This window comes from Diadema antillarum, unplaced genomic scaffold, assembly GCF_040938485.1.
Source record: "Diadema antillarum isolate AM-2024a unplaced genomic scaffold, OU_Dant_1.0 scf00000167, whole genome shotgun sequence".
In the NCBI taxonomy this organism is placed as follows: Eukaryota; Metazoa; Echinodermata; class Echinoidea; order Diadematoida; family Diadematidae; genus Diadema; species Diadema antillarum.
Genome location: NW_027271056.1, coordinates 410,395 through 438,320, shown reverse-complemented (window position 1 = coordinate 438,320; position 27,926 = coordinate 410,395). Strand labels below are relative to the sequence as shown.

Below are 27,926 nucleotides of genomic sequence, written 5' to 3'. Positions count from 1 at the left end.
CTATATGCACACTGCTATTTAACAATATAATATCTGCTAATAATATCATTTTTGTCTCACTTAATCAAAAGAGATGTTCAACATTATTTGTTACAGAAAGCCTCTTACCAGTTGTAGTGAAATGTATTGCAAAACATCAACACGACTGCACTCCATTCATACGACAACAACCAACCACCCCCCTCCCCCCAAAAAAAAACACACAAAAAAACTATGTTCTCAATGTGGCAGATGTACACACACTTGATACTTGATACTTGATACTTGATACTGTAATCCCTCTCGCAGCTCAAAGAAGCTATACTGGGATGAAACTACACATGTGTGCCATTGGGAGGTGCCATGGTGATGATCTCTATTTACAATAAAAGTGTGCACTGTGCGAGTAAAATCTGAATGCATCCTCCTTTAAAGGATGAGTGATCCAGAAGAAGGCTGCAGGGTTGTAATACATGGGAGAGCAGCTTCTCTGAATGTTGTTAAGGTGGTGGCATGTACAACCTTAGTAAATAGAAATGCATCCTTAGATGACATTAATAATTTGCCTATCCCCCTTAATAGTATCATTTCATCCATGGTCCTCAGTACTGTCTGATTACCCAGGTGCATCATATAAGAAACTACAGTAACTTGGATAGTATAAATTGCCATCATGTGTGCATTTAGTTTTGACACTACCAATCCCAAGGTCAGCAGGTTGAAAAATTCTTTAATTGTCCATTGTCAAGCATCCATAACTATTCACCATCCTCTGAGACAAGTTTTTGAAGAAACAAATAATGAACACTTGTGGCTACTTCATCTCGTACCTCAGGCACTTTCAAACCGAGCTGTAAAAAAGTAAAATATGCTCGGTCCACCAAATATTTTCGTTTGTTCATAAAGCACACACACAACACCTACAAATGTTACAATTACAGCATTTTTCTCATTGCATCCACATCCGCCGACTGCTGTTAATAATCATCAATGAGTTCTAGACCAGATAATCATGGTGATCACAAAAACAGATTGCCAAGAACTTGACATACAGATAATGCCTTTCAGTTACCATAATGACAGACAAAATTAGAGATGTTAGCATACTTACATCATAATATGACAGAAAATTGATAATGCCATATAAGAAAGGACTAAAAACAACATTGCAGCATATAGAATATCAAAGTACAAGCATAGTTTGCCTTGCTTTATATATAAAGGCTGATAACAGGAAATCTTATTTCATTGCATCTTGTGACTACAATGTATGTCCAATAAAGATATCAAAATCAATCTCAAAGACACAGCTTCTGTTGCTTTTTAAACTCACACACAACATAAGGGCATTTCACTACCTCTGCAAAGGAGGTTATGTTTTTGCCAGCATTGGTTTGTCTGTCTGTTTGCACACTGACTCAAAAAGTTGATGTGAATGAAACTTACAGGAAAAGTTGATATGACACAAGGAACAGATGATTAAATTTTTGTGATCAGGATTACCATCTGGATCCAGAATTCTTATTTCTTTAAATGATTTTCTTTATCATTGACAAATAAAACAACAAAAGAGGGAATTCAAGCTGTGTGTATTTGGGGTGAACATATATTCCAGCATGCAACCTAATCACAGTTTCATTTTTTTTAATGTATTTTTTGTCAGTAGCAATTTATCAGGTTTCATATAACAAAATCAGGAACATTTCAATAAAAATCAAATGCAAGTAAAATATATGTATGTACATGACTGTACTAAGCCTCAGTGGCATATGGCAGTTAATGAATTGAAAACTTTTCAATGAAATACATATATTTCACATACACATCTTGAAGGTTAGGCATAATCTTCAAGAAAGTAAATTAAAAGGGAAGTTGAGGTGATTTTCATAATTTCACATCATGTAATACATAATTTGACAGCTCCATGTTTAGATTTGTGGAATTAATTGTAGTCCTTGAGCAGAGAAACAAATACTCTGAAAACCCAATACAAATTACACTGAACAAGGTAGCAGTTTCACAATAACAATGCATGAGTAGGAGGCTCACATATTTTAGATATGTAGCAATACTATCCATTACAATGCCGCTTACTTAACAAGGCCATCTGTGTAGAATTTATGCAGTACTTTCTTTTGTTCTGCTTCCTTGAGCCCCAACTCATGCATTCTTACGGTGAAGCTGCTCAGTCATCATTCTTGTTCATTGTGATTTGTCATAAAGTTTGAAAACAATCTTATTCCTCACTCCAATCACTATAAATTCTAAAACTTTGTACCCAGCATAACCAATTCATAGTTGTTCAAATGTAAAAGTCTGAAAAATAGCCGGAATTCTCCTTTTAACTCGTTGAGGACAAGTCCCGAGTATACTCGGGCAAGTGTCTATGGGAAATGCGTGTTGTAGCAAAATCAAACCGTCCTCAACGGATTAATAACAAATACTTGTTCATTGTATCGATGCATTCATTGAGATATGCAAGGAATTGTAATCGGCTTCATCTCTGATTCCAGTATTTCCAGTATGTCCTTAACTTTCACAAGATGTTGAAGAGAGAAAAAATATAGATACTGCTGATGACTACAGCAGTGCATGGAGTTTTCATGAACAATTCATGCACTCATATTCATTCATCCTTTGGAAAATGTGAACGGATCTTTAATTCTTTAAAAATGAAATCAGCATTACTCACATGAAAATTATGCCTGTTTACTTCATATTTGCAAACTTTTTAATTGTATACATGATCATGGCAAAAGTCATACAGTAGGGGAAAAATTGTTTTGGCAATTATCATGAGTTGTTTTGTACTTTTTTCTCTTGGCACATGTAGTGCTTTTAGGATTTTAATGTTTACAAAACATTACATACTTTGGAGGATTCTTCACCCTACCACTCATCACAAACTTTGTTGTAAACCAAGATGCATTGAAAGTCAGGCATTGTCTAAAATTCACTTGTTTCTTTGTTCCATCCTTTTAACCTTGCCAGGAACTACAACAAACTGAAGCAATAACACTCCGGCGAGGAATTTTTTGATGTTACCATCATATTTTGTCTTTTTATTGTTTTTTTTTTATGAAAGTAGTCATACGCACATTGATGTATGAATATGGCTCATTATTTGAAGTCCCAGTGAAAAGGTCAGTTGAAATCACTTTGACATTCCAAGATGCATCATCTTCCTGTAGATACCGGGTCCGTTCCACAGTCCCCTGTTGAATGTGTAAAAACAGAAGGGAATTTCCATGTCAAACATTTCATTTCAATGGATGGTGCAGATAATCTGCCCCCAACAATAGCCAGTTTTTGAAACGTCAGTCAAGAGTTTTTCTTTCATGTTTGTTCTTTAGTAATTGATGGTATGACAACCTAGCTATCAGATTAGGGGTCTGCAAGTTAAAAATTGACATAGTTACATAGAAGGCCTCCTAAAATCTTTTGCAATAAAATATACCGCATGCACATAGAGATGTATAGAAATATGTTTTATGAATGAAATGACAAAAGCAATGCTAGGACAAATTTTTGTACATCTACCACACCAGGAAAAATATCCAAAGACAAGATTTTGTCTACTGACATTGTATTAGAACTTGCTCAAATTAGTATATATGTGACCCGCTACAACAAAATGGTCCTAAAGTCGCGCACGGTCGAAGCCGTGACAATCGCGTTTGAAGTTAGAGCATCAAAATTGGTCAAAACTTACAATGTTCTGAATTTGACATATTATTAGAGTCTGACATGTCTTCTATCATCTGTCGAAATTTTGAAGCAAAATGATGAAAGGAAAGACCAAAAAATAGCATTTTTCTGGGCCATGTTTTTTTGGCGTTTCAATGAAGCAGAAACTGGTTCGAACATTTGGATTGAGCGCCACACATAGGCTCCGCCCCTAACAACAACCAGAGTGATCTCATTGGTCAGTTTGCTGCTTGCCGCTAACCGAAGCGTGAAGCTCGCACACTGCCCAGTCGACTGGTGCGTGCGGGCGGGTTGCGCTATGCCTAGCCGCTTCTCCTGACATCCTGGTCACTGATTAGTCGGTGAGGAGACCGCCGACGCTGTGTTTGAATGAGCATTTCGGGGGTTGCTAGGGCTTAACTTCTATTGTCCGGAGGTGAATACTGACTTGCATGTCTCTTGATTGTGATTGCGTCGCAAGGAGAACTTTTAGGGCGCTTTTCTCGAAACAGTGATTTCCCAGACGTCTTGACATGCTCTCTTTTAGACATTGATATCTCCGCAGCCGATTATTTTTATAAGACGTGTTCAATTTAAAGCAGAAAGATTAGGGAATTGTGTCATGCAATTTTCAAATAATCGACCTCGCCCGACATTAGGATCATTTTGTTGTAGCGGGTCACATATATTTCTTCTATTTTCCTTATATGTTTAAATGAGTAGGCATATATTATGCACTATAGTGAAACTCTATCTCTTGCAAAACCTATTCTAGTTTGTGGTATTTCCTGTCTGCCAGATTTCTTTCCCCAAAGCCCTCTTTATATTTCCTGACTTTGTTCATGTTTCATGTCATAATCTCAAACTTACTTGATGAGTCCATTCCAGTAGAGCTCTGGCATGACGTCCTTCTTGAGGTGGTACATGAGCCTTCTCTCTTTGCCCTGGTCAAGGGGGAAGGTCTCCAGCGGCTCCAGGTTGAAATCAAACTCTGCTAGGATCAGCTTTCCATAGCCTGTCACCAGAGGGCAAGATGTGTAGCCGTCATACTGAAAGAACAATCAAATACAGAGCACTCCCTTTACAACAAACACTGTTATAGTGAAATTCCTGAAACAACAAAGCAAAAATTCAGGTGCCATTATCATCCGATCTATGTTTTTTATCGTTCATTTATTCAGTTATAAACATAACATACAAAAAATAAAAAATAAACCTGCCGGTCCCACGTGGGAGTCGACTGTAAATGGTATACAACATTATATATGCCATACTGTGAGGTATCTGTACTTACTGAGCATCCAAGCTACTTCAATCACAACTAGCAACCACTATGTATGCATAAAACTAAGTGAAATTCACATTAAAACTCAAAACATTTTTGAGACTTCACCGCCTCTGCAGTCAGCATGCCAGCAAATTCAACTGGAGTGCTGCTTTGGGCATCAGATTTCAGGATCCAGAACTGACTGAGTGGCACTCTTTTACTGACTAATAATGCAGCATGTAAATTATATCTATCTTTATATGTCTTTACCTATCCATATATCTATCCATCAATTTACTGCTGAGAAATCTACTTCTGTTACTCCTACTACATGACTACTACCAGATAATGATAATAACAATGATGATAATAATAATAACATACATTCATATTAATCTGGTACTTTCTAGGCATTCACACTTCTCTAGTACACAATAAAGCTGCCTAGAAATTCTCTTAGTCCAAACTCCATTAGACTAACTAACAAATACATGTCCAACTGCCTATCAACCACTGCGAGGGGTGACTGTTCAATGCGTGGGGTGACTGTTCAAAAAGAAGCAGAAATCCATGTATCTGTACATCTGGCATTTGTCACAATGTAATCACAAAGCTGAAAAGAAGAAGAAAGCCCTTATGTTCATTTCTATACTGATGACTGGTCTCAAAATCAGCAAAAGGACACTCTTTGCTTCCTTTTATGTATACAGCTGGCCCTGTCACCTTCAAGGTGGTGTCATAGCTTCTGTGTAAGCATTTTGGGTAGTGTTATGATATTCCATTTTCAATAATACATTTATCCAGGTCTGGTAGTTTCTGCATATCAAGAAAACATACTCTAGCACAGTAAAATACAAACGCACATGTAATCATTTGGATTACAAATATCATACTTTTGTTTAAAAGTGGGTAAACTGCACATACTACGCATGCTAAATCATATAAGCAGAAACAAATATTTGTTCTGCAAAAAAAAAAAGGAAAGAAATCATTTTGTATAATTTTACATGAAAAATTAAACATACTTAACAGGGGTCATGAATGGGTATCCCTTGCTCCCGGCTTGCAGCCCCCCACCCCCCCCCCCCCCCAAGAAATATTTCCTGGTGCCTGCTAAACATGGTAAATACAAAAAATATTGGCAGCTCTGCTCACCTTTCCCCTTGGTTCATGACCATGCATGACTGCAGGGATGGTGTTTTTCAAAATACCAGTCTGAGCAGCTGCAATGAAAAAAGTAATAATGTTAGGAAAAGGTACATGTGCATGTCATAGACATTACTTGTTGCCCTGTAAAAAGGTCAAGGGTACTCATACATCACAGAGGTGTCTGGAAAAAAAAATGAGGCTTTATCATAAACTCTACAGATGGTTCTTGCATGCTTGTTCTTAAGATGCACTTGGATGGGGCTCGGAATACTGTCATCATCTTCAGTTGAATAACATTTTCAAATAAAATCCCTGTTCAACTGATTTCCTATGAAATTTATGATGTAAAAAGAATCATTTTAACCCCAATAAGGAAAGTTGACATACCTTGTTTAATGAAGTAAATTATTAAAGAATGCATACTGACAGCATAAAAAAGTAAGACGAATGTAACTGAACTAATGAACAGATTCTTCTCAGATGTGTTCTGTTTCACAATCACACCTAAAATTACCAGTGAAGAAAGAGTAAAAAGAACAAACAAACTCTCAGACCTCTTCAACCCATAGGCTGCCCTCAAAGTGACCAAAACTCACCCACAGCAGCCGCAGTCTTGGACGTGGGGATGTCCGTGCAGTCACCGATACCGAACACGTTAGGGTACTTGGTGTGCTGGCAAGTCAGTTTGTTGACTGTGAGGAAGCCAGACTCTCCGACCAGCGGACTGGCCTTCAGGACATCCGGGGGCCCCATGGGGGGAGGCACATGCATCATCTCATACTGAAGATGGGTGCACACATAAATGACATCGTGTAGAGTTGGTCAAAATGTTTACAAAGTAATTAGTTGCTACAAGTTTTATTTATGTTTACATGGAAGACCACAGGCTTGGTGGTCCGTTTTGGTAATTTGCCTCCAATTACACCAAATAAAATTACAGTAACTTGTTAGAGCAAGTTTCCATATTCGTACACTTATCTTTGTGTCATATAGAGGTGTTTAGGATGTATGGATAGTACTCAAGTCTGCTGCCACAATCATCCTGAAACACTCTAAGAAAAGAAACCGCTGACTTACCGGCATAGTGATGATCTCGCCCGTTTCATCAAGGCGGAAGTCTGCCTCCTTCTTGCCGTGCCTTATCTCCACGAGGGAGTGCTTGAGGTTCACCTTGATATCCCTCTTCTTGCAGATCTCTATCAGGCGGGCCGCGTACTTGGGTGCCCCGAAGATGACCGCCTGGGGAGTGTTGTACATGATGGTGGCCTTGTCTCGCTTCCCGTTCTGTCGCAGCGAGGGAATGGCATCATGGGAGAAGAATTGCAGATTTTGGAGGGAAATTTTCACAATACAACTTGCATTCTACCCATGCATAATCTACAGTTTGGTTGTTAGGTTGATCTCACAGGTGACACATTATTTGCTCCTGTAACAGTGTCTGCAGTCTTATTTTCTCCAAGAACTTATGGTTAGGGTTTAAGGCTTCGTAGATGTGAGAATCAGGATTCGGGTTAGGGTTGTTTGTGTAGGTTTTATGTTAGGCTTACCATGCAGATGTATAGTATTTTATGGGAGCAATGTCACAGAAGCAAATGTCATGGAACAGATCTCACATGAACAAGTGGAATGTCAGAACTTATTTTCATGTAAGTCTGAAATGGATAGGTAGACAGATATACAGACAGTATTGAGATACTTGTAAGCCAGGATAAGCTAAAGCTTCAAAACACTTGCTAAATCACTAATCACTGATTTGTAAAGAGTTGCAGCGTTTAAATTAGACTTGCTGGTGAGATTTACATACTACTGAAAGGCTTTTTCCAAATCACAATTACATATTAATTTTATATCAAAATGAACTCATTTTGTGATCCACCAACGTATACTGACTTATAATCTTCTGCAGGTAGTTCAGTCATTCAATCTTCTTTGAACATTCATTCATTTATATCACTCCTAATTTTCCACTCACTGTTTGTTGGTGACTTGTTTTCATGTATTTTGTTTAAGACACACAGAATTAAATGCACTATAGCATTTCAATCACAACATCATCCATGAATGGGCAGTATACAAGAACCTACTAATAATTCTCAAGTACAATCACAACACTATCAGTGTTACCTTGAAAAAAAAAATATCTACACATACATGTGAGAAAAACAGTATTCCATTTGCACAGTCACAAGTGCCTGAATGTTCATCCTGTCTGGAAGTGTGGTATGCAGAAGGTCATTGGGGCAGGAAACTCGTAACATCTTCATGATCATGTTACAAAAACAGGCTTTCAGAGGAAAACCATAAACTTATTTTATTTATTTATTTTTGCCTGTTAGTAAAAACCTGACAATGTCAGGATGTTGTTACACTCTTCAAATTCTCCAAAACAATATAATAAAACTTAAAATCTGTGGCACAGAAATTCCTCTAGTGTGTGGTATTCATGAGATCCTTGGGAAAGATAACTCATGACATTTTCTTCAGTAAATAAAATAATTAAAGCCTTCCTGCAGGTTACCATAGATTACAATTTTTTTTTCTTCGGTGATACGCTAATGGCGTATCATTTCTGTTCTTTTTTTTTCTTTTATAGTAAACTCAGAGATGTCATGATGCTTTCACACTCTCAAAATGTTCTCATATTACCATAAAGTACGGTACATATTCTCTGTTACAATACATATATCAAATCTGACAAATTTAGGGAATTCCCCAGCTGTAGGGGGTCAGAAAAGCGGCGGTATTAATTTTTTATATTGTCAGATGATGCATTACTTTCCCAATGAACAATGCTCTGGGAAATTTCACATATAAGGACATCTACCACATTTTGTCAAAACAAAGACATGAAAGTGAATGCTGTCCCAACAACACAGTTAGTTTAGGATATCAAAAGAGCAGTGAATGTATGGGTGACAGCAGATAACTGAAACAGAAAGTTTATCTCTTTTCAAATATCAAAGTGCCAATATATCATGCTTTGAGAACTTCCTGCTGGCATTGTGGATAGTTACCATGGTTGCGTGTCTATGCCATTTATAACTTTAACTACAACAATGTCCATAAGTCCTCCTCGGTTCCCACCACACACAGATTATCTAAAATATATTGTAAATATTCTAAATAACTATTTTAAATCAATACATAGGAATGACTTCTTTTATACTGACAGCTTGTTTATCTCACATGCTCAATCTCCTATATCTATAAAATGTTTTGTTTCACCAAACGAATCACAATTTTTTTAACTTGTTGCTAATATCGTGTGGAATACTTGCCCTCCTGAAGTAGTCCTCAGTGAGGTACATGATTTTCTGTGGTGCCCCCGCACACTTGATGGGCGTGTTTGGGAAGGTGAAAATGGCATTGCCACTCTTGAAGTTCTTCAGGGCCTCGAAAGTTTTGTCCACTGTGTCGAAGGAGTAGTTACAGCACACCATGGGGTCTTCAGCCAGAGCCTCGGTCAAGCCTTTTAGCTTAGAAATAAAAAGTAGACCATACAAAATAAGATAATATCATGTACTCACTACAGGACACTGCATTATTTTTTTCCTCCATTAAAGGGTAATTTACCCAAAATATACACACCTGCATGTGGGCTCAGTGAATGCGAAATATGAATATAATACACACTAGGTGAAGGATGTTTGACTAAAAATTTTATGAGCTGTTCAAATTTTATGTCTTGTGCTCTCATCTCAGAATAAGAACACTTCAAATATGTGATATTGCAGTAAGGGAACCATTACGAAGAAAATATTAAAGATAATTCCACATATTTTCATTTTTCTAGCATAGTGAAAGATCTCATCACATATCTCTTTCAGAATACAAGGGGGGATAACATTATCCTAAATATAACATATCAGTAACAAGGAGAGGAAATTTGTACTTTGGGGAAAAAAAATCAAATTACTGTACATGGTATTCTCTATTTCTTTGCACTGTGGCATCAAGAAAAGTTGTAGCCTTCTCATCCAGAGATGACAGCACTTAAATTGAACCAAAACAGAAATTTGGAGATTATTTAATGCTGTCTGACGGTACAACCAGAACGCCGTGCGCCAAAAATATGTATTTTGTACTTGTAAAATTTGGGTTCTTTTATTCAAGCACATGGATGAAATAAAAATGGCTTTCAGATAAAAATAATAATTACATTGTATGACTATACATTATCAATCTTCTCTTTTAAAGGTATTAGCCCACATTTGCAAACCCACGAAAATCAAAACTGCATAAAATAGGTCCAATATGACTTCAAGTACAAGTTATAACAGTAACATACCTCATCTGTTGCTCTTTGTCTATACCATTCGATAAAAGAGAGAAAATCATCGTTTTAAAGTCAATTTTCAAACCGGGTCAACCCAACCCAAAATCAAATTACGAGCGCGGGCTAGCTACGTACATGTAACTTACACATGTATCGCATGCATGTAGTACGTACGTGGACCGGAGCTAGCGAGCATATACGCATGCATGCGGTGCATTTTCATTTATTTTTATGAAAGTAATGGACTAATTGGAACGAAATTTTGCACAGGCGTTACTGCAATCATACCCAAACTCCATGCTAACTATGAGACCAATTGCTGCAGGTTTACAAATGTGGGCTAATACCTTTAAGGTATAACCTCTCTTAAGGTTTATCAGAACTTCATAGTATTGATTACATAGTCAAACAGTTCTTTAATTTTTTTTTTTAATTGAAACAATTTTCAGTACTCTACCTAGGAATTGCAAACGGACATACTGTGTGTAATTCTCATCAATGTAGTTGTGACAAACTTAGAAGTTACTCATCAAGGAGACTTTGGGATGAAAACTTTTTTTTTTTTTTTTTTTTACACATACATGTACCACCTATGACTGACACGTAACATGATTCTGCAGTGCTATTCTAATAATTCTTTGGAACACCTCCAAATGCCCTCGAAAGGACATCTATACGTATTCTTGGCAGTACACTACATGAGCGTTCCTGACAGAGTTTTGTATCTGGATGACTAACCAAGTGAAAATTCAGCTGCAGTCCCATTGCCACAACCAGGTACTCATACTCAAAGTTGGTCCCGCTCTCTGTCGTGACCAGGTTGTTCTCTGGGTCAAAGGTCACTGCCTTCTCCTTCTTCCAGTCCACGGCTTTGGGCATGACCTGGGCCATGGCTCGCCTGGACTGCTCTCTGGTCTTCACCCCGCCCCCAACCAAGGTCCACATGGGCTGGTAGAAGTGGCTCTGTTGACAATGAAATTTTAATTCACTCATCATCAATACATCTGCATCACCCAGCACAAAGCATTCAACATCACTGAGAACACCATGAAAGAAACATCAAGATTATGTACACAAGCCTTGGGGTAAGAAGTTTTTAGTAATGGGCTGACATGGAAATTTGCATCATTTAAACACACTCAGGTAATGCCTCTGGCAAAAAAACAAACAAACACAATTTTCGGTTTCTTCTCTTTAATTTTTTTTTTTTTTTTTGGAGGGGGGAGGGTAGCACATTATATTGACAGGCTTTATAGTATAGCAGACTTATTCATATTGATGAAATTAATCAAATAAATATGGCAGACTTGTTTCATACTTGGTACAGGATTTGAACAGAGCTGTGACCTCCTGACCCCCAGACAGGCATCTTATCCACAAGACTACCGAGCTTCCGCCCGACAGCCAGTGCTGGTTCTAATCCTTATAGCATGCAATGCAGTGGCGGATCCAGAGGGGGGCGCACCGGGCGCGCACCCCCTCTTTATTTTTTGTTAAAACAAAAGAAATAAAAACAAAAAAATGGGGGGGGTGCGTGCGCCCCCTTCAATTTTGTATAGGCAGCTCCCTTTACGGAATTCCTGGATCCACCCCTGCAATGTCTACTGCGTAATTATTCAAATTTATGAAATTCTTGCATTGAATTGTTTTTATTGCAACTAATCAAAAAGTTGGACTACAGCGACATAAATAAGCACAAATCAATCAGTGTTTACTGGAGTTCTGCCCGAGTATGTATGACCATGACTTTTTATCATGGCTTCTCTTAAACATTGATTAATTCAGTGCTTATTTACGTCAATGTAAAGGCAATAGGTCAATCAGCTGCAATATAAACTTGATGCAAGTGATGCAAGAATTTTGTGAATTTGATCTGGTGAGTGCATAAATTGAACGCTTGACCATTGCATGAAATGTCACTGTCTGAATCTGTCATGAGCTACAATCAACTAATCATCTGTGGATGTAATGAGCTGCCACTGGCATGCATTTTCTGGATTTAATGTCTGCCATCTCATTAATTTTGCTGAATTTGGAATATAACAACCCAATTACCACATTCGAAGCCACTGTGCAATGGAAAATTACCCTGCCTTGCTCCTTCAACTTTCCACAGCCAAGAACCTCTGCCTTCAGGTGAAAACACCTTTGGACCACTATGTGTTTACTTTCTATAAATCACGAGCATTCTGAAGAGCATAGCGGATTCAAGTGCATCAATGCTCATAAAAGTCGTAACTCATGCATGCTATAAAGACAGCGGCTGTATGTGACATTTATTGACATTTCAAACTGGCTTTACCTACAGGTATTACACCATCATACTGCATACTATACCTCCATCTAACATGCTACAATATACTTCAGTAATCTATAAGTGATCAATGTCATTATGACCTTTGCAATAGTTTGCCTAAACTCTAATCACTTAATTAGTTTGATCTCACTAGTTATTTCCATTGGGTTGGCTGAAAAATAATCAAATATTTCACAACAATTTCATGAGCATATGATTTTTAAGATATTCTCATAATCTTCAATAGTGTTTGCCCAAAATAGTGGATGTTGAATGCCTGACTTACATTGCAATGATGAAATCATACTATGATTGACACTGATGTTTTTGAATTCATGAGTTATTGTTATGATACTGTAAAACCAGAAATATTGCCACTGGCATTCAATGCATACAGTGCAAACAAGATCTTTTCTGTGCATTTTAATTTCATGAATCTTGTCTCTTGCAAAATCTGTGAAATTTAAATGAATCGCACACAAAAATTTCTGGTTTTACAGTAATTCCACCCCTGACATTTGTTACATTTCCTGAACTCTAATCCACGACCTGGCCTACAGTGTACATATGATATCCCACAGTACATGAAGTTTGATCTCTTTTTTTAATGAAAATTACCCTCAAATACACATCTATGTGGATTCCACTAATGGGCAATTCCGCGGTTAGTAACGTTACATTTGAACAAATTTAGATATTTGTTTTTACTACTAAATTACCATTTATTCATTTCAAGTCAAAATTATGACAAAAACATGTTCATCTTTCCCAGGTTTATGATACAGAAAAAAAATGGATACAATCCACGAAATATTAGAATTGCTATGGCAACTTAAAAGGCTGGTTAGTAACGTTACGAAAAAAGGACATGACAAAAAAATCAATGTCTTCTAACAAAAAGTGTGCAAAAATTAAAGTTACTTCAAACAAAGTGTTGCAGTAATTTCAATTATCGCATCATGACAAATGTTCACACAAATTTTTTTAGCAGTTCGACCAATAATTTCTTAGCTAGACCCCCAAAAGCATGGTTAGTAACGTTACGGTTAGTAACGTTACATTTGTCCGGAGTAATTCCGCAGGTCATTTCACCCTTTTGTAATTGACAAAATGTCACATGACTTCTGGAGTACTTAAATGTATTCATCTTTTACCCTTTAGCAAAACTTTTAGGAAAAAATTTCAAAGGAACCCACTGTAATTTGCATTTAAGTGAATTTCAGCGTCCCCAGTCCCACATGTACATTTTCAATGATGGTTTTAAATCTCGCAAAATCAATAAATATGAAAAATAAAATCTACTGAATTTGAAAGACCTTAATGATTGGTGAACATCCATGGCATTAGTTGAAACCTAAATTAAAGAGTATGATAAAGAGGCACATTTCTTTTATCCATGTCATGTCCACCTAACTGCGGAATTGCCCTAATGTAGAAATATTAGCAGTACACAATTTGAGGAAAATCAGACAATCTATTCTAAAGTTAAGAATTTTATTTTACAGAATTTGAAAACTAAATAATGCTTTAACTTTGCACTGGCACATGTTAAGGGTAATACTTTCCCCCCCTGCCTTCTAAAACAGGTAACTCAAGTGGTCTTTAATATTGCCAGAAAAAAAAAAGAGAAGAAACTACATTTAATTATCTTTTTACTTCTACTTTCTTTACATCTCTGCCCTACTGTAACACCCCAATTTGTTGTCATCTCTTGTCTTAGTGATGAGGGCTCATGGATTTAACCATACTTTAAAAATTCATAACTTTTGAGTATTGTCTGCTTTTCCTGAAACCTCACTGATAGTGGATGTTGAATGCCTGACTTACATTGCAATGATGAAATCATACTATGATTGACACTGATTTTTTGAATTCATGAGTTATTGTATGATACTGTAAAACCAGAAATATTGCCACTGGCATTCAATGCATACAGTGCTGACAAGATCTTTTCTGTGCATTTTAATTTCATGAATCTTGTCTCTTGCAAAATCTGTGAAATTTAAATGAATCACACACAAAAAATTCTGGTTTTACAGTAATTCCACCCCTGACATTTGTTACACATCCTGAACTCTAATCCACAACCTGGCCTACAGTGTACATATGATATCCCACAGTACATGAAGTTTGATCTCTTTTTTTAATGAAAATTACCCTCAAATACACATCTATGTGGATTCCACTAATGTAGAAATATTAGCAGTACACAATTTGAGGAAAATCAGACAATCTATTCTAAAGTTAAGAATTTTATTTTACAGAATTTGAAAACTAAATAATGCTTTAACTTTGCACTGGCACATGTTAAGGGTAATACTTCCCCCCCCCCCCCCCCCCCCTGCCTTCTAAAACAGGTATTAGAAGGTCTTTAATATTGCCAGAAAAAAAAAGAGAAGAAAGTACATTTAATTATCTTTTTACTTCTACTTTCTTTACATCTCTGCCCTACTGTAACACCCCAATTTGTTGTCATCTCTTGTCTTAGTGATGAGGGCTCATGGATTTAACCATACTTTAAAAATTCACAACTTTTGAATATTGTCTGCTTTTCCTGAAACCTCACTGACGTGTAATACCAAAGTCTCTGCATTCACTAAATCCCCACATATTATATTATTGGGGTATAAATTCCACTTTACATTACAGCATGGGAATAAATCCAAAACAAAGAAATAGCATTTGGATTTAATGTTTAATGACCAAATGCACTGCAGGATTTTACAAAGCACTTGCTATTGGTAAATTGCCTTGGGTAACCCCTGTCAAGGTGGATATTTTCACACGAGTAACTTTCCGTGCTTGGGTAGGTAAGATTTTTTTTCTTTTTCTTTTTCTCTTTTTTTCTTTTTTTTTTTACTTCCGCAGAATCAGGACATTTATAACTGGAACATAATATGTTATGTTATGCAAAAATATTCATGTACTTTTATTCTCACACACAAGTTTCTGGTTACACAAAATGTGCACAAAAAAAAAATCAACTTTTTTCAGTAATAATCTCAGGCAAGTGAAATGAATTGGCACTAGCTTATGAATAGTATGATTTTTGTAATGCCCAGCTCTAATTGATACAGTATAATGACAGCACTGCAGCTAAAGCAGCATATCAAAGGTACGAGACTAACTCCTGCAGAGTACATACGAGCTGGAATGTGGATCTGTTTGAATCTGTTTGTACACAGCAAGGTAATAATTTGCCACACTAGCAGTCAGCAGCTCTATACATGGTGGTGGCACCACTCTGGCCAGCATTTGAGAGGATATATCCAAACTCTTATAATTTGAACCTTAATGAGCAGCTACCTCTCCCTCCTTGCTTGATTCTAAAAAGCTACGACAGTACAATTACTGCAGTAATAGAAGCAGAGGACATGAAGAAACTCTGTAACTGTCATTGCGGATATTTCAAAGAGGGGGTTATGTAATACTTAACAGTGGGGAAATAGCTTTGCAAGGAGTCAAATGACTGAACTGTTTGGTTTTCAAAGCTTTGCTTTCACAGTAAAGTCAATAGGTACAACCAGTACCCAGGACAGGAGACTTTTCGATAGCTGATCATGTCAGCGCTGTTTGAGACAGAATGATTTAAAGGGTATCATTCCAGACTCCAGAGTGAGAGAGATGATATTTTAAATAGGCATGGGGAAGAGAATGGAGGAAGGGGATCTGGTGGAGGTACCACTCAGGTGGGGAGGAGTGTAGGTGGGGTGTAGGAATGGGGAATGGGGGAGTGGGAGAAGTGGTGGGAGGGGACATCAGGAGGTGGTAGTGGAAAAGATAGGGAGGAGCAAGGTGGAGAGGGTAGGGTGAAGAGATAATAATTATAATGATATGATGAAAATTTTACATAGCACTTAATACAAACATGTTTCAAAGTGCTCATACAATTATTTAAAAAAAAAAGAGAGAGAGATCAGGGTTAGATTAGGGCCCCATTTCATAAAAAAGTCGACATGATAGCTACTCTTGCCAGAATGGCAACTGTCATGGCAATGACAAGAATCCAACTTCCTGATTTGATTGGCTGTCGTTATGGGCAATTGCCATGTCAGCAAGAGTTGCTACCATTATCAACTTTTATGAAATGGGGCTTTGGAGGGGATTGGTTAGGGGACAGTACAATAGAGGGCTTTTTACACTTGTAAATTTTTGCTTAGTCCCGTACCAACGGTGGGGCTAAGGGGGGGGGGGGGGGGGGGGGGGCCTTAGCCCCACCGTTGGTACGGGACTATCCTTAGCCCACTTTCTGTTTACACTCGTTTTTGCCAAAGTGGGCTAGCCCCACCGATAGTCCGGTACTATCTGGCCCTGCAAAATAGCAGGGTTAGCACCGCAATTGCGGTGCCAAGCAAGTGAGTATAAACAGAACGAAAAAATAATCCTGGGCTATGCGACGAAGACGAAGTCCGACCCTCACTGACCAATCAGAAATGAGGTAATCAAGTGCTGCTGGTGCGGCGTGTACGTGTACAGTACATGTACACAGCGTAATCATGAATATTCATGTGGTTTGGAAAATCCGGGGCTAAGAAATACGAGTGTAAAAAGGTCAGTTTTCTCCTTAGCCCCGAACAAGAGATAGTACGGGACTAATTGGCCAGTGTAAAAAGCTGAAAAAATTGGTACGGGACTAACGATAGTCCTGGGTCAGAGAAAGTCCGGGGTTAAGAAACACAAGTGTAAAAAGGGCTTAGGTGGGAGAAGAGGAGAGGGAAAGGGAATAGTGGAAGGGAATCTGCTAGTGCTTTGAGGAAGGAATGGGAAGAGGAATAGTGGCGAGTAAATAACTGTCTACAAATCAGACATAACATTCAAACAAACGCAAGTAAAAAATAATCCAGCCCACCTTTAAAAAGCAATACCCATCATATCATGCACTGCACTTTACCCTGATCTAATTGTACCAACCAAAGTGTCATCTAAAAAAGAAGATGGTAGGCCCTATGATGGTAATGACATTGATCCTAACAAACTAGTTTTTTCTTTGTACGTACAACTACTTTTGCACAGAGCATATGACAACATAATGACTGCATAGCAGTATGAAATCTATGTTTCACAATATACATTCTTCCATATTTACACTGCTTTGTGAGTATCTCTTCAGGAATCAAATATAACAATAATTTCCCATGCATTCCAAGTGAAAAATAATTGCATTATTTCAGAAGCAAAAATTTATTTTAACCCGTTGAAGACTAGACTTCCTGAGTATACTTGGGCAGGCGTCTATGGGAAGTGCGTGTTGTAGCAAAATCAGCCTGTCTTCAGCAGGTTGATATTGTTTTCTACATAGAATTTTGCTATCAATTAAGCTCTGCCACTATGGCAATGACTGGTGAAGGACCAACGTCAAACAAACAAGGAAAAGAAATTGATGGAGAGAAACTTGAATAGTCCTTAAAGTGATGGTTGTATCCATGTACCCCAAATATCTAGACTGCTTAATAAGTAATACACACAGATTTCATCCCTTAGAATTCTTCTAATTGTAACATTGATTTTCTTCTGTCACATACAGGCACATCCAGTCTGTGCTTTCCTTGGCCCAAAGAATGAAAGCTTCATTTTCTACGCTTGCTCAAGTTGGATTGAATTTTGTGGTAAAGGTGTAGGTTTACCAATGCAAAAAGGTAGAATAATTTCCTCCAACTTCGCACGTCCACCAACTGAACAAAGTTCATCTTGACTTTACATCCTCAGTCTAGCTTGCTCTAACCACAAAGGGGTACCTGACCCTCACAAAATTTAATAACATGGATCTATGGTGCAAGGTGACAAACATTCATTACAACAAATTTAACTGTCTTCTACTAAATGCTATTTGCATACTATCTATATTCAATCCTACCATATCTCTACTGATCTAGCCTAACTGCTTAGAGTTTAATAGAAAGGATGAGAATGTGTTATGTTTGCATAGAGTGACTGGCTGTGATAACACCCATAGCAGAACACATGCAGAGTGCAGCCCAATGTAAAATAGGTCCAAGGAATTCAATTCACCACCATACATACAATTTGTAAGTACTAAACTTTAACCTATGTCTTGTGTGTTTTCAGTGCTGGTTTTTCAAGAAAATGCACCTTCTGTGACTGCACATATAGAAGGAAAAATTCCTTGATTGTATTACTGATACCATACAACAAGAAGAACAACTCTCTCTAGTGTGTCAACTCCGGAGTCATGCTCTTGTGGAACCCAAATCCAGAACACACTCAACTGGCAGGAGTTTTGTACACACTGCAGTCAGAGTCTGGAACAGCTTACCAGAAGACATTGTAGGCATGATTAGTGACAGAGGGTCTCAGTCTTTCAAGAGTCACATCCACAACCACCTTCTGCAGATTGTATAGTATATTATTTATTATTAGGCCCCACTATTAAATTTCTTTTGTCATTATTTTTCTCTTCAGCTGTTGTGAACCTGTGATTAGGCCATGAGGTTGTCATGTATAGTGCACAGCATTGTATGCATGATTTTGATACTTAGTGTCACGCCTTGTGGACTATTGTTCACAATAGCATGTTATAAAAAAAAAAAAAACCGCAGCTACAAGGACAAGCTCCCCTTTAAATGAATGGAAATACCTAGAACATGCCAATTATGTAGTGAGGTCTATCTATGCCTTTTCCCCCAATTCCCCCCTTTTTTTTGTAATGCAAGGCATTACAAAAGGCCGTTTCTGTTTCCATTGGGCTGAATGAGTATTAAGGGCAAGGACGCCACACTTATCATCAGACAGGTGCCTACAATATTGGGCTTGCCAGACAATGATCTTTACATCTGCTAGGCACAATGTGTAAGGAGGTCATATCCTGCAGCGCAGTAGCAAGCTGCCATTATGATACCATCTACACATGGCAGAGGCATCCTCTCTTTCATTCTTACATTGTAATTCCATGGATTACTGTACTTGTGACTTTAATGAATCGAAACAAACATAATTCACATCAATAAAGTAACTCTACCACTAATGTCATAATAATTTCCTTTCATTTTTGACTTCCTCTTATCATGTTTTTATATAATCATATATCATAATTTGGACAAATAAAGAAATGAATGAATGAATGAATGTCTATGAATGGCATCTTGCATTTTTTTTTTGTTTTTTTTTTGCAGGACCAACTCAGTCTAGCTGTGTTGCAGCTGCTACTTGTATTAAATGGGAATCACTTCATCAATACTCAAGAGCACTGCCACATGTATGGCAGAGTATGAATAAAAGATAATTTTCTGTCCTCTTGATTCCGTGAATGTGTCTTCAATTTCCTCCTTCATTGCTTAACCCGTTGATGACGGTCTGATTTTGCTACAACACGCATTTCCCATAGACCCCTGCCTGAGTATACTCGGGACTTGTCCTCAACAGGTTCATAATCATTTGATTAGATTCTGTTTTTTCCTATCCTTACATTGATAAATGTCTTCTCTTACTCTTTTAAAAAGAGTGGTGTCTTATACTACTTGTGCAGGAGTGGATTTAAAGAAATGCTGATTATGCAGTATACCAGTGTATTACAGATTTATCAAGGCCAAGGCCATTACTATAACTCACAGAAGTCTCTTCATTTCATAAATTATTGGCAACTTCATCAATGTTGCTAAGCTACTAAAGCAAATGATCACTGTGATCAGAATATGCTCTACCCAGAGCAATCTCTTAGGTGTAAAGCTAGGCATGCACCCTGCAGTCCCTGCCATCATTAACCCAACACTACCAGATACCTGTGCATAAACTTCATTCACATGGAACACAGTGGGTATAAAAGTGCATTAGGATGTCTGCACTGGACTGAATTCAAATCAAGGTTAACTTGTGTGTGAGTCCAGACTTTGACTCAATATACCACACTTCTCTCACGTTCATTGACTCACATCGGCTGGTTCTATGACAGCCACCTGGCTCCTGCCAAATTTTCTGCTCAAGAAGCTTGCGGTGGCCAGTCCACCAGATCCGCCTCCCACCACCACAAACTTGTAGCTCTGCTTCGCCACCGGTCCGGACCTGGTGCCTCGGATGAAGAGTCTGCCGCCGGCTTAGCTGCAGTGCTGTAGGAGAGCTGTAGGGCAAAATATTAGTTATTAATAGTACTATTAGTAGTAATAGTATTCATTCAGCATTGCAAGAGATAATACCAGTGAATATCAATCAAACAACAAACAGCAAACAAACAAACTAAGTGTAATTTTAATACAAGAGTACAAGAAATCAAGAGTTTCCCATTGGTTGCCAGGCAGGAAAAAAGCAATTAAAAGTCACAATGGCCCATGGGCCTTTCCTACCAAAATGAAAAAAAAAAAAATAATAATATCGGTAATAATGCCTCCGGCGACACTTCATGGTGGAGGCACAAAAACATGATCATAGTGTTTGAAAAGTTTTACTTATTTATATCAATAAAGCAACTTTCAAAGTGCTTCTCTCTCTCCCATCCCACCACCCCCCCCCCCTTATGAAAAAATTAATATCCTGATGGAGTCAAGTATAGCATCAGTCTCCCATACAATATGTACTTCCTCCTTGATCTCTGTAGTAAATGCTGCCTCATATTCAGTGTTGGCTTTGTGCAATATTTACATAACATTTCAGTAAATCAAACTCTATTATTTCTTTAACGGTTCATGGCTACACTGATTTCATTAGGACATGCTTGAGAGAATACAATAGCTATCCGATAACTGATAAAGGCAGTAGGAGATAAACTAGCTCAATTTATTGTGAATGACTGCACGTAACATGGTATGAAAAGGTATGGCACTTATGAGATTATCACCACTACTGGGCAAGCAGAATGTGCCCCTCAAAGCAGTCGATGGTGTATTTACATGGTATGATATGAATCTACTTGTCAAAAGTGAACGACTGCACCAGATACAAAATATGTAATACCAAACAATCAACTATGATTTGTTTCCAGAATCTACTCATAGACGCGTGGTGACATCAGGCCTTATTTCACAAAGGTACTGGTAGTCTGTGGAAGAAATTGGTTCTGCAAATTTCAATCTATAATGACTGACAATTCTGAGTGCATGCAAGCAGAGATACATCATACATAAATTGATGAATGCAGGGTATAACAGTCCAACTTGTGATATTCACCTTGGTGTGGGTACTTTTTTATGGTTTCCAGCAGTTGGCATACAAAATTTGACAGACTATTAAATTATTTGATTGGGGACATATATACAATAATTGTGTGATCATTAAGGCTATGTTACAATAATAATGTCACGACAGATTGACTAGTTTTGCAATAATCAGTCTATAGATATTATCAGTATTTGTTACCCACATGAAAAACAACAAAATAAAACATAATAGTTAGCAATGTAGGTCGCAATTACATAATGTAAATGAGGGAAGCTGTACCCAATACTCATACCTTGTCCAGTCAAGGTAATTGTCTTTATTTCAATTATCTTTTTTATTCTGCATTCATCTATGATTCTTCATCTATACAATAACATGTGCATTTATAGAATAGATAGAATACATGTATGGTAATAGATTTAAAGTAAAGATAGAATATAGATACTGGGCTAGAATATTAACAATACTGCCGCTTTGTGGCTAGCCACATACAAATGAAGAGGCTTTTCAATGAATTCCAAAATTTTGTAGAAACATACAGCTGGTATTTGTACTTCATTACCTCTCATACCTTTATCATCAACATGATCAATCCATACTAGTACTGAGGCATACTAATATGAATATCTTACCAATTACATTTTCTAGTGCACATAATTAGGGAATATATTTTCATTTACTTGCCTGAAAAACCAAGACTATGATGTCTTGGATTGGTAGGTTCATGAAATCTATGTCAAACCACAATCTAATGCTAAAGCCTCCAATTAATGCAGTATCTGTATTATCTCCTGATCTAAATCCTTTCTGCCTACAACTTCAGCGTACACTGCAGACCTTTGTGCCTGGCCACGATAAAACTCTGAAGTTTTTGAACATAAAATGGTTCTACAAGTACAATGCCTATCAGAATATATAAACCTGTATAATACTAATGCTTGTTTAATACGGGCCCATGGCATTGAGTTTGTGTTAGGACAAATTGTACATTTTTAATAGTTTCTTACATTTACCTCAAGGTGACATCACCTACCTTACATTACATCGCAGTCTATTATTCACTTGCTAGAAATAAGCAATATTGGCAATCTACAAACAGAATAGACCTTCAAGGTACTGTCTACCATTGGGAGCAGTGATTTAAAAAGCGTCTGATACCCCATATACTAAGGAAAAAGGGAGTTCTGAAGCCTCCTTGAGCAGCCTTGAGCAGCCTTTCAGCTCAGTATACACAGACAAAAGGAGATCAGATCAGATCAGATCAGGTCGGGTTCTGAAACCACCTACAGGGGCTGGTTTCAGAGCCTGCTATAGCAGCCTCTGCTGCAGGATAAACGCAAAGGGGTTCGAGAAGCTGCTTTTTAGCCGACTCGAAAGTTATCACTGAAGGTCATCGCCTGCTACGGCTTACATGAACAACCCAGCAATCTCGACCAATCCCCGCTGAAGAAAGCCTTTCCACTTGCACACTTTCGCGCAAAAGCCTGCGCCATGTATCAGAGGGCAGGAACCGCTTGGGCTTGCTAGGGTCTGCTAGGGCTGCTTTTTACGAGCAGTATAAACAGACGAGAGGCTACTTTTTCAGAGTGGGCTTTCGAACCTCCTCGAGGAGGCTCTGAAACGCACTCGCAGTATAAACGGGGTATGAATTGATGCCTAGGTCTATGTGTGGGTCAGTTGTATCATAAAAACATCCTACCAAATATTTTTCAATGAAGCCTTTGAGAAAATATGAGGAGATATCACTATTTTTTCTCAAATAAACCTAACTGCAGACAGTTTACCATTTTTTTATTGCTATTGTTTACATTTGTACATTTACCACTACTTAACATTGATTTGTAATTAATAACATTTTTACATTGGCTGTTTTTATCCCTAACTCACATTTTTGAACTACATTGAAGCACTACAGCAGAGTTTTTGTTTATCTGCATATGGTAAATTGTGCCTTTAAAATGCTCAGTATACAAAATCTTAAGTAAATCTAGTATCTCAGATATTGTATGGCATGATAATGCTCCAAGTGAACACTTCCAGGCTTTTTCCCTTTTTGGGCAATGCCAAACTAATCAACAGGCTACATTTTTACTCGACTGATGTCTAATACATCTCATTGATGATTGATAATAGTTTTTAGTACCAGGCCTATTAAACCTAAATTCAACTCACTTGATGCCATACATGTATGAGGAAGTGCATCAAATTAAATCTATGCCTATAATTCTATTGAGCCAACCTCCACATTAACAAAGTAACACAACTCATTACATGACAAGAACATATTGATCAGCAAGCTATTAAAACTTTGCACAAGGTTAAACATAATTATAGAGAAACTAGCTAGTTAGTTGTGATTTTAGAATCTTGTTAGGGCACAAGTTCATGAAAACCTCCCAAGAGAATCAAAGAAACTAGTCTTCATGTAAGTATGGAGTCCTTGTAGACAAGTTTAGCTGCTGTAGAAGGTTCAGCAAATTTTGTACCTGTAGGCAGGTGGTTTCTAAAAGCAGGTTTTGCTGTGTCTTAAAGGGATGGTATATAGTATTGGTAGAGATGAGGATTGTGCTTTCAACTTTTTACAAGGTACTAAGAAACCACTTCAGAACTAGTATTGAGCATACCATTCTATTAAACAGGAATTCAAAGTTTATTTGATGAAAATCACTTTTGGAATGGCCGAGACATCCAAAAACAAAGTAAAATAAAGCGATCGCAATAAAAGGTGGGACCTATCTTTTATTAAGATTGCTGTATTTTTGGATATCTCAGCCATTTCAAAGCCAATTTTCATCAAATAAACATTAAAATTACATGCTTTTTAACATTTCATTACAGGTTTCTCATTATCTTACCTAGAAATGTAAGAAACCTTAAATCTTAACCAAAGTCTTAACCAAAACTGTATGATCTCTTTAATTGTTATGACGTCTTACCTTTGAAGGTAGAAATGCCGGACTGGTAACTCTTGCATGTCTTCCAAGAAACAAAGCAGCCATTGTGGATCCTCTGGCACACAATCCCATGGTTCTCTCCGCAAAGTGTTAGATCAAGAATTTCTGGCAGAGGAAAACAAGAACAAGACATACAAAGCTTACATCTTCAAATGTTTTGTGTTTGTGTTCGTGTTTTTTCTTTTTGGCACAATTTGTCTCAAGACCATTGCACAGAACCTGTTTTGAAATGAAACTTTCTCATTCATGTAGAGAATACCACATCTCATAAATGATTATGCCACACAATGAGCAAAATCAACACAACAGCTCAGCTCATTTTACCTGGAGCTGAGGCACTGTACAGTATGTTCCCCATCCCCACCCCACCTCCCCCCCCCCCCCAAAAAAAAAAAATACAATGGGACTTACTGCAACAATAACCTTAAAAGTAGTGATCAATCAAAATGCAATTTCAGGGTATGAAACTACATCCTGCAGAAAACCCCATTCGATTTGCTTCAGTGGTCACAGAGAAATGCAGATCTTTTGAAGTCCCTTCACTCCAAGTTTTGTATGGAGACACATTGTCCATTGTGTTCACACCGAGGTTACAAACACATGGACCAAGTTGTTCACTGTATTCTCTCTCTTCAAAAAAATATACTGTAAAAGTGGTTTCTTTCGCGGTGGTTTTATTTTCGCACTTTTTGCGCTTTGAGGTTGAACCGCGAATTTAACATCAAGCGAATATGTTTTGAACCCATTGCTTGTTACAACGCTATCATTACCGACCGCGAATTTAAACACACGCGAAAAAGTCGGCACCGATGGAAACCGTGAAAGTTTCTGTGCGCGAAAGAAACTACTTTTACAGTATATATATCTTTTGAAAAAGTGACTGCTTGTTTATTTTCATTTTCAGCTTTTAAAGAAATAAAAAATGAATTATGACAAAAAAAGGATGTAGAATTCTTAGTTTTGCAAGCATTTGCAATGTGTTTAAATTAATGATTAATAAAATGAAATTATTAATTCACTAAAGACTGAAAGGCATTATTTACCATTTGCAGATGAAACAAAAACTCTGCTTCAGTGCTTCAAAACAGTTGCTAAATGTGAGTTAGGGATAGAAACAACCAATGTAAAAAATTTGAATTGATCAGTATAGTCAATGTTAAATAACTGTTAAACATAATGTGAACAATCGTTATAATAAAAATCTTTTTAAACCATCTACAGTTATAGTTTAGTGGAAAAAATAGCGATATCTTATATAATTTAGGTTTTATTACAAATTTATATGGTAGGATGTTTTGTGATTAACTGACCTACACATATGCATCAAATGTGATATCTCGAACATTTTTTATATCACTGCTCCCAATGGTAAACAGTACTTTTAATTGAAGTCCGATTCCTTTTTGGCTTTTTTTCTTTTTCAAGATGATCATGACAGCGATATTTACATTATTTTCAAATTTGTATACTCAAATATTGATGTAATGTTATGAACAAAAATCTAATTCATGCATGTTGGTTGCCCTGTCAGTTTTAAGCAAAATACTTACTTATATGGATATGGATGCCAAGAGCATCCAAGTGGTAAACTTGGGTGAAATGAACCCAGGACATGCGTTATGAAGATACACATTTCTCCATGACCACTATACCAAACTGCATGAGGTGTTCTGCAAGATGTAGGTAACAAGTTATAGTTTCATATGCTGACATAACATCTAGCTTCTTTAATTAGTTTGAAAGCCATCAATGTGAAAAGTCTGATTGTAACTTTTTTTTTTTTTTGCGGGGGGGAGGGGGAGGGACATACAGTAGGATGTACCTTAACCATAGCTTTGCTTTTCCTCTACTAGCTTTGTCTTTACAGTGTATCAGTTTGATGTTGCCATGTTGTTGTTGTCACGCATGTTTTGTTTTTGTTTGTTCTCTGTCCATTTAAACAATTACACTGAACAAGGTAGCAGTTTCACCATGTAAAGAATGCGTGAGTGGGGGCTCGACATAAGAATGTCGTTTAACAAGGTCATCTGGGTAGAATTTATGCATGCATGCTTTCCTCTTTTTTGATATACTTCCTTGAGAGCCCCCACTCACACGTTCTTTTATGGCGAAGCTGCTATATGTCATCATCACCCTTGTTTATAGTGATTTGTGAGAAAACTTTGAAAACACTATTCCTTATTCTAATCACTATATATTCTGAAACTCACATGTACCCAGTATAACCACTTTAAGTTGTCAAATGTAAAAGTCTGAAAATAAGCTGGAAATCTCCTTTAATAGATAATTATATCACTTCTTTAAACACTTGTTGCAAAATAAAATAGTAAAACCTAAACATTGTAGAAAAAGGAGGTATTTGGTAGTCTCTGCAGGCTGAGCAATATGGTAAACCATCTGTTTGGTAACAATTAAAGAGACATGTATTGACAGGCCAAAAGTGTGGGCTGTATGTGTAAGTACCCACCATCGACCATCCCCCTCCCCCCCCCCCCCCCCACACACACACACACACACAAACACACTGGTAAGATGACAAAACTGAAACAACTCATCCTGTAGCACTCCAATCTCACACAAGGTGACTTTCATTAATGGAGCGGCTACTACAACTCAATAATGCAGGTCAAACCTTGATTCCTTCATCACTTAACAAGCCCATGGGGCCATGTACGTTTACCCCGCGGCCACGCAGCACACTTCCCCGCTCCGGCCCGGCGGGGGTCTGGCCGAGCCCGCTTCGGTCCCGAGAGCTCCCCCATCCCTCCTATTCTCCTACCCGTGTGACACATAATGGAGAGAGTGAATGCGCATAACTCTAAGTAATAGCAGTATCAAAACCAACACAGAGCTCATTCTAACGGCCTAGGTCCCACAAACCTTTGATAGTAACGCGGCAACGCATTCAAGCTGGATTCCAACGACCCGGGAAATTATTGCTCTTCCAGTCAAGGAGAACTTCAAGAACTTGAGATGGATACACAGTGGTGCGGAAAGGCCATCTGTTGCACAGATACACAGACAACGTACGTACGTACGTGTGAACAAGCAGCAAGTAGCATGATTCCACGACAGGTAGGTAGGGTTACGAAACCTACCAAACACGGGGCTCGGAGGTGGCGCTTTAGCACCCTTCATTTGGTCGTGGATGAGCCCACAGTGCTATAATATGTATATCTCTTATTGATGGTGATGCAGACTCAGAGAAACATT

The 27,926-nt window shown here is 37.7% G+C and overlaps 1 protein-coding gene across 1 annotated transcript; it reads right to left on the bottom strand.

The window, feature by feature from the left end:
- Positions 1–658: 658 nt before the first annotated feature.
- Positions 659–27,720, bottom strand: LOC139722564 (sulfide:quinone oxidoreductase, mitochondrial-like). Its single transcript, XM_071633852.1, is given in 11 exon segments — positions 659–3,194; positions 4,537–4,715; positions 6,089–6,156; positions 6,679–6,862; positions 7,160–7,366; positions 9,361–9,558; positions 11,097–11,321; positions 20,541–20,665; positions 20,668–20,725; positions 24,696–24,818; positions 27,594–27,720. Coding segments are annotated over 10 exon segments (1,395 nt in total). The 5' UTR covers positions 24,786–24,818; positions 27,594–27,720; the 3' UTR covers positions 659–3,133.
- Positions 27,721–27,926: the final 206 nt, after the last annotated feature.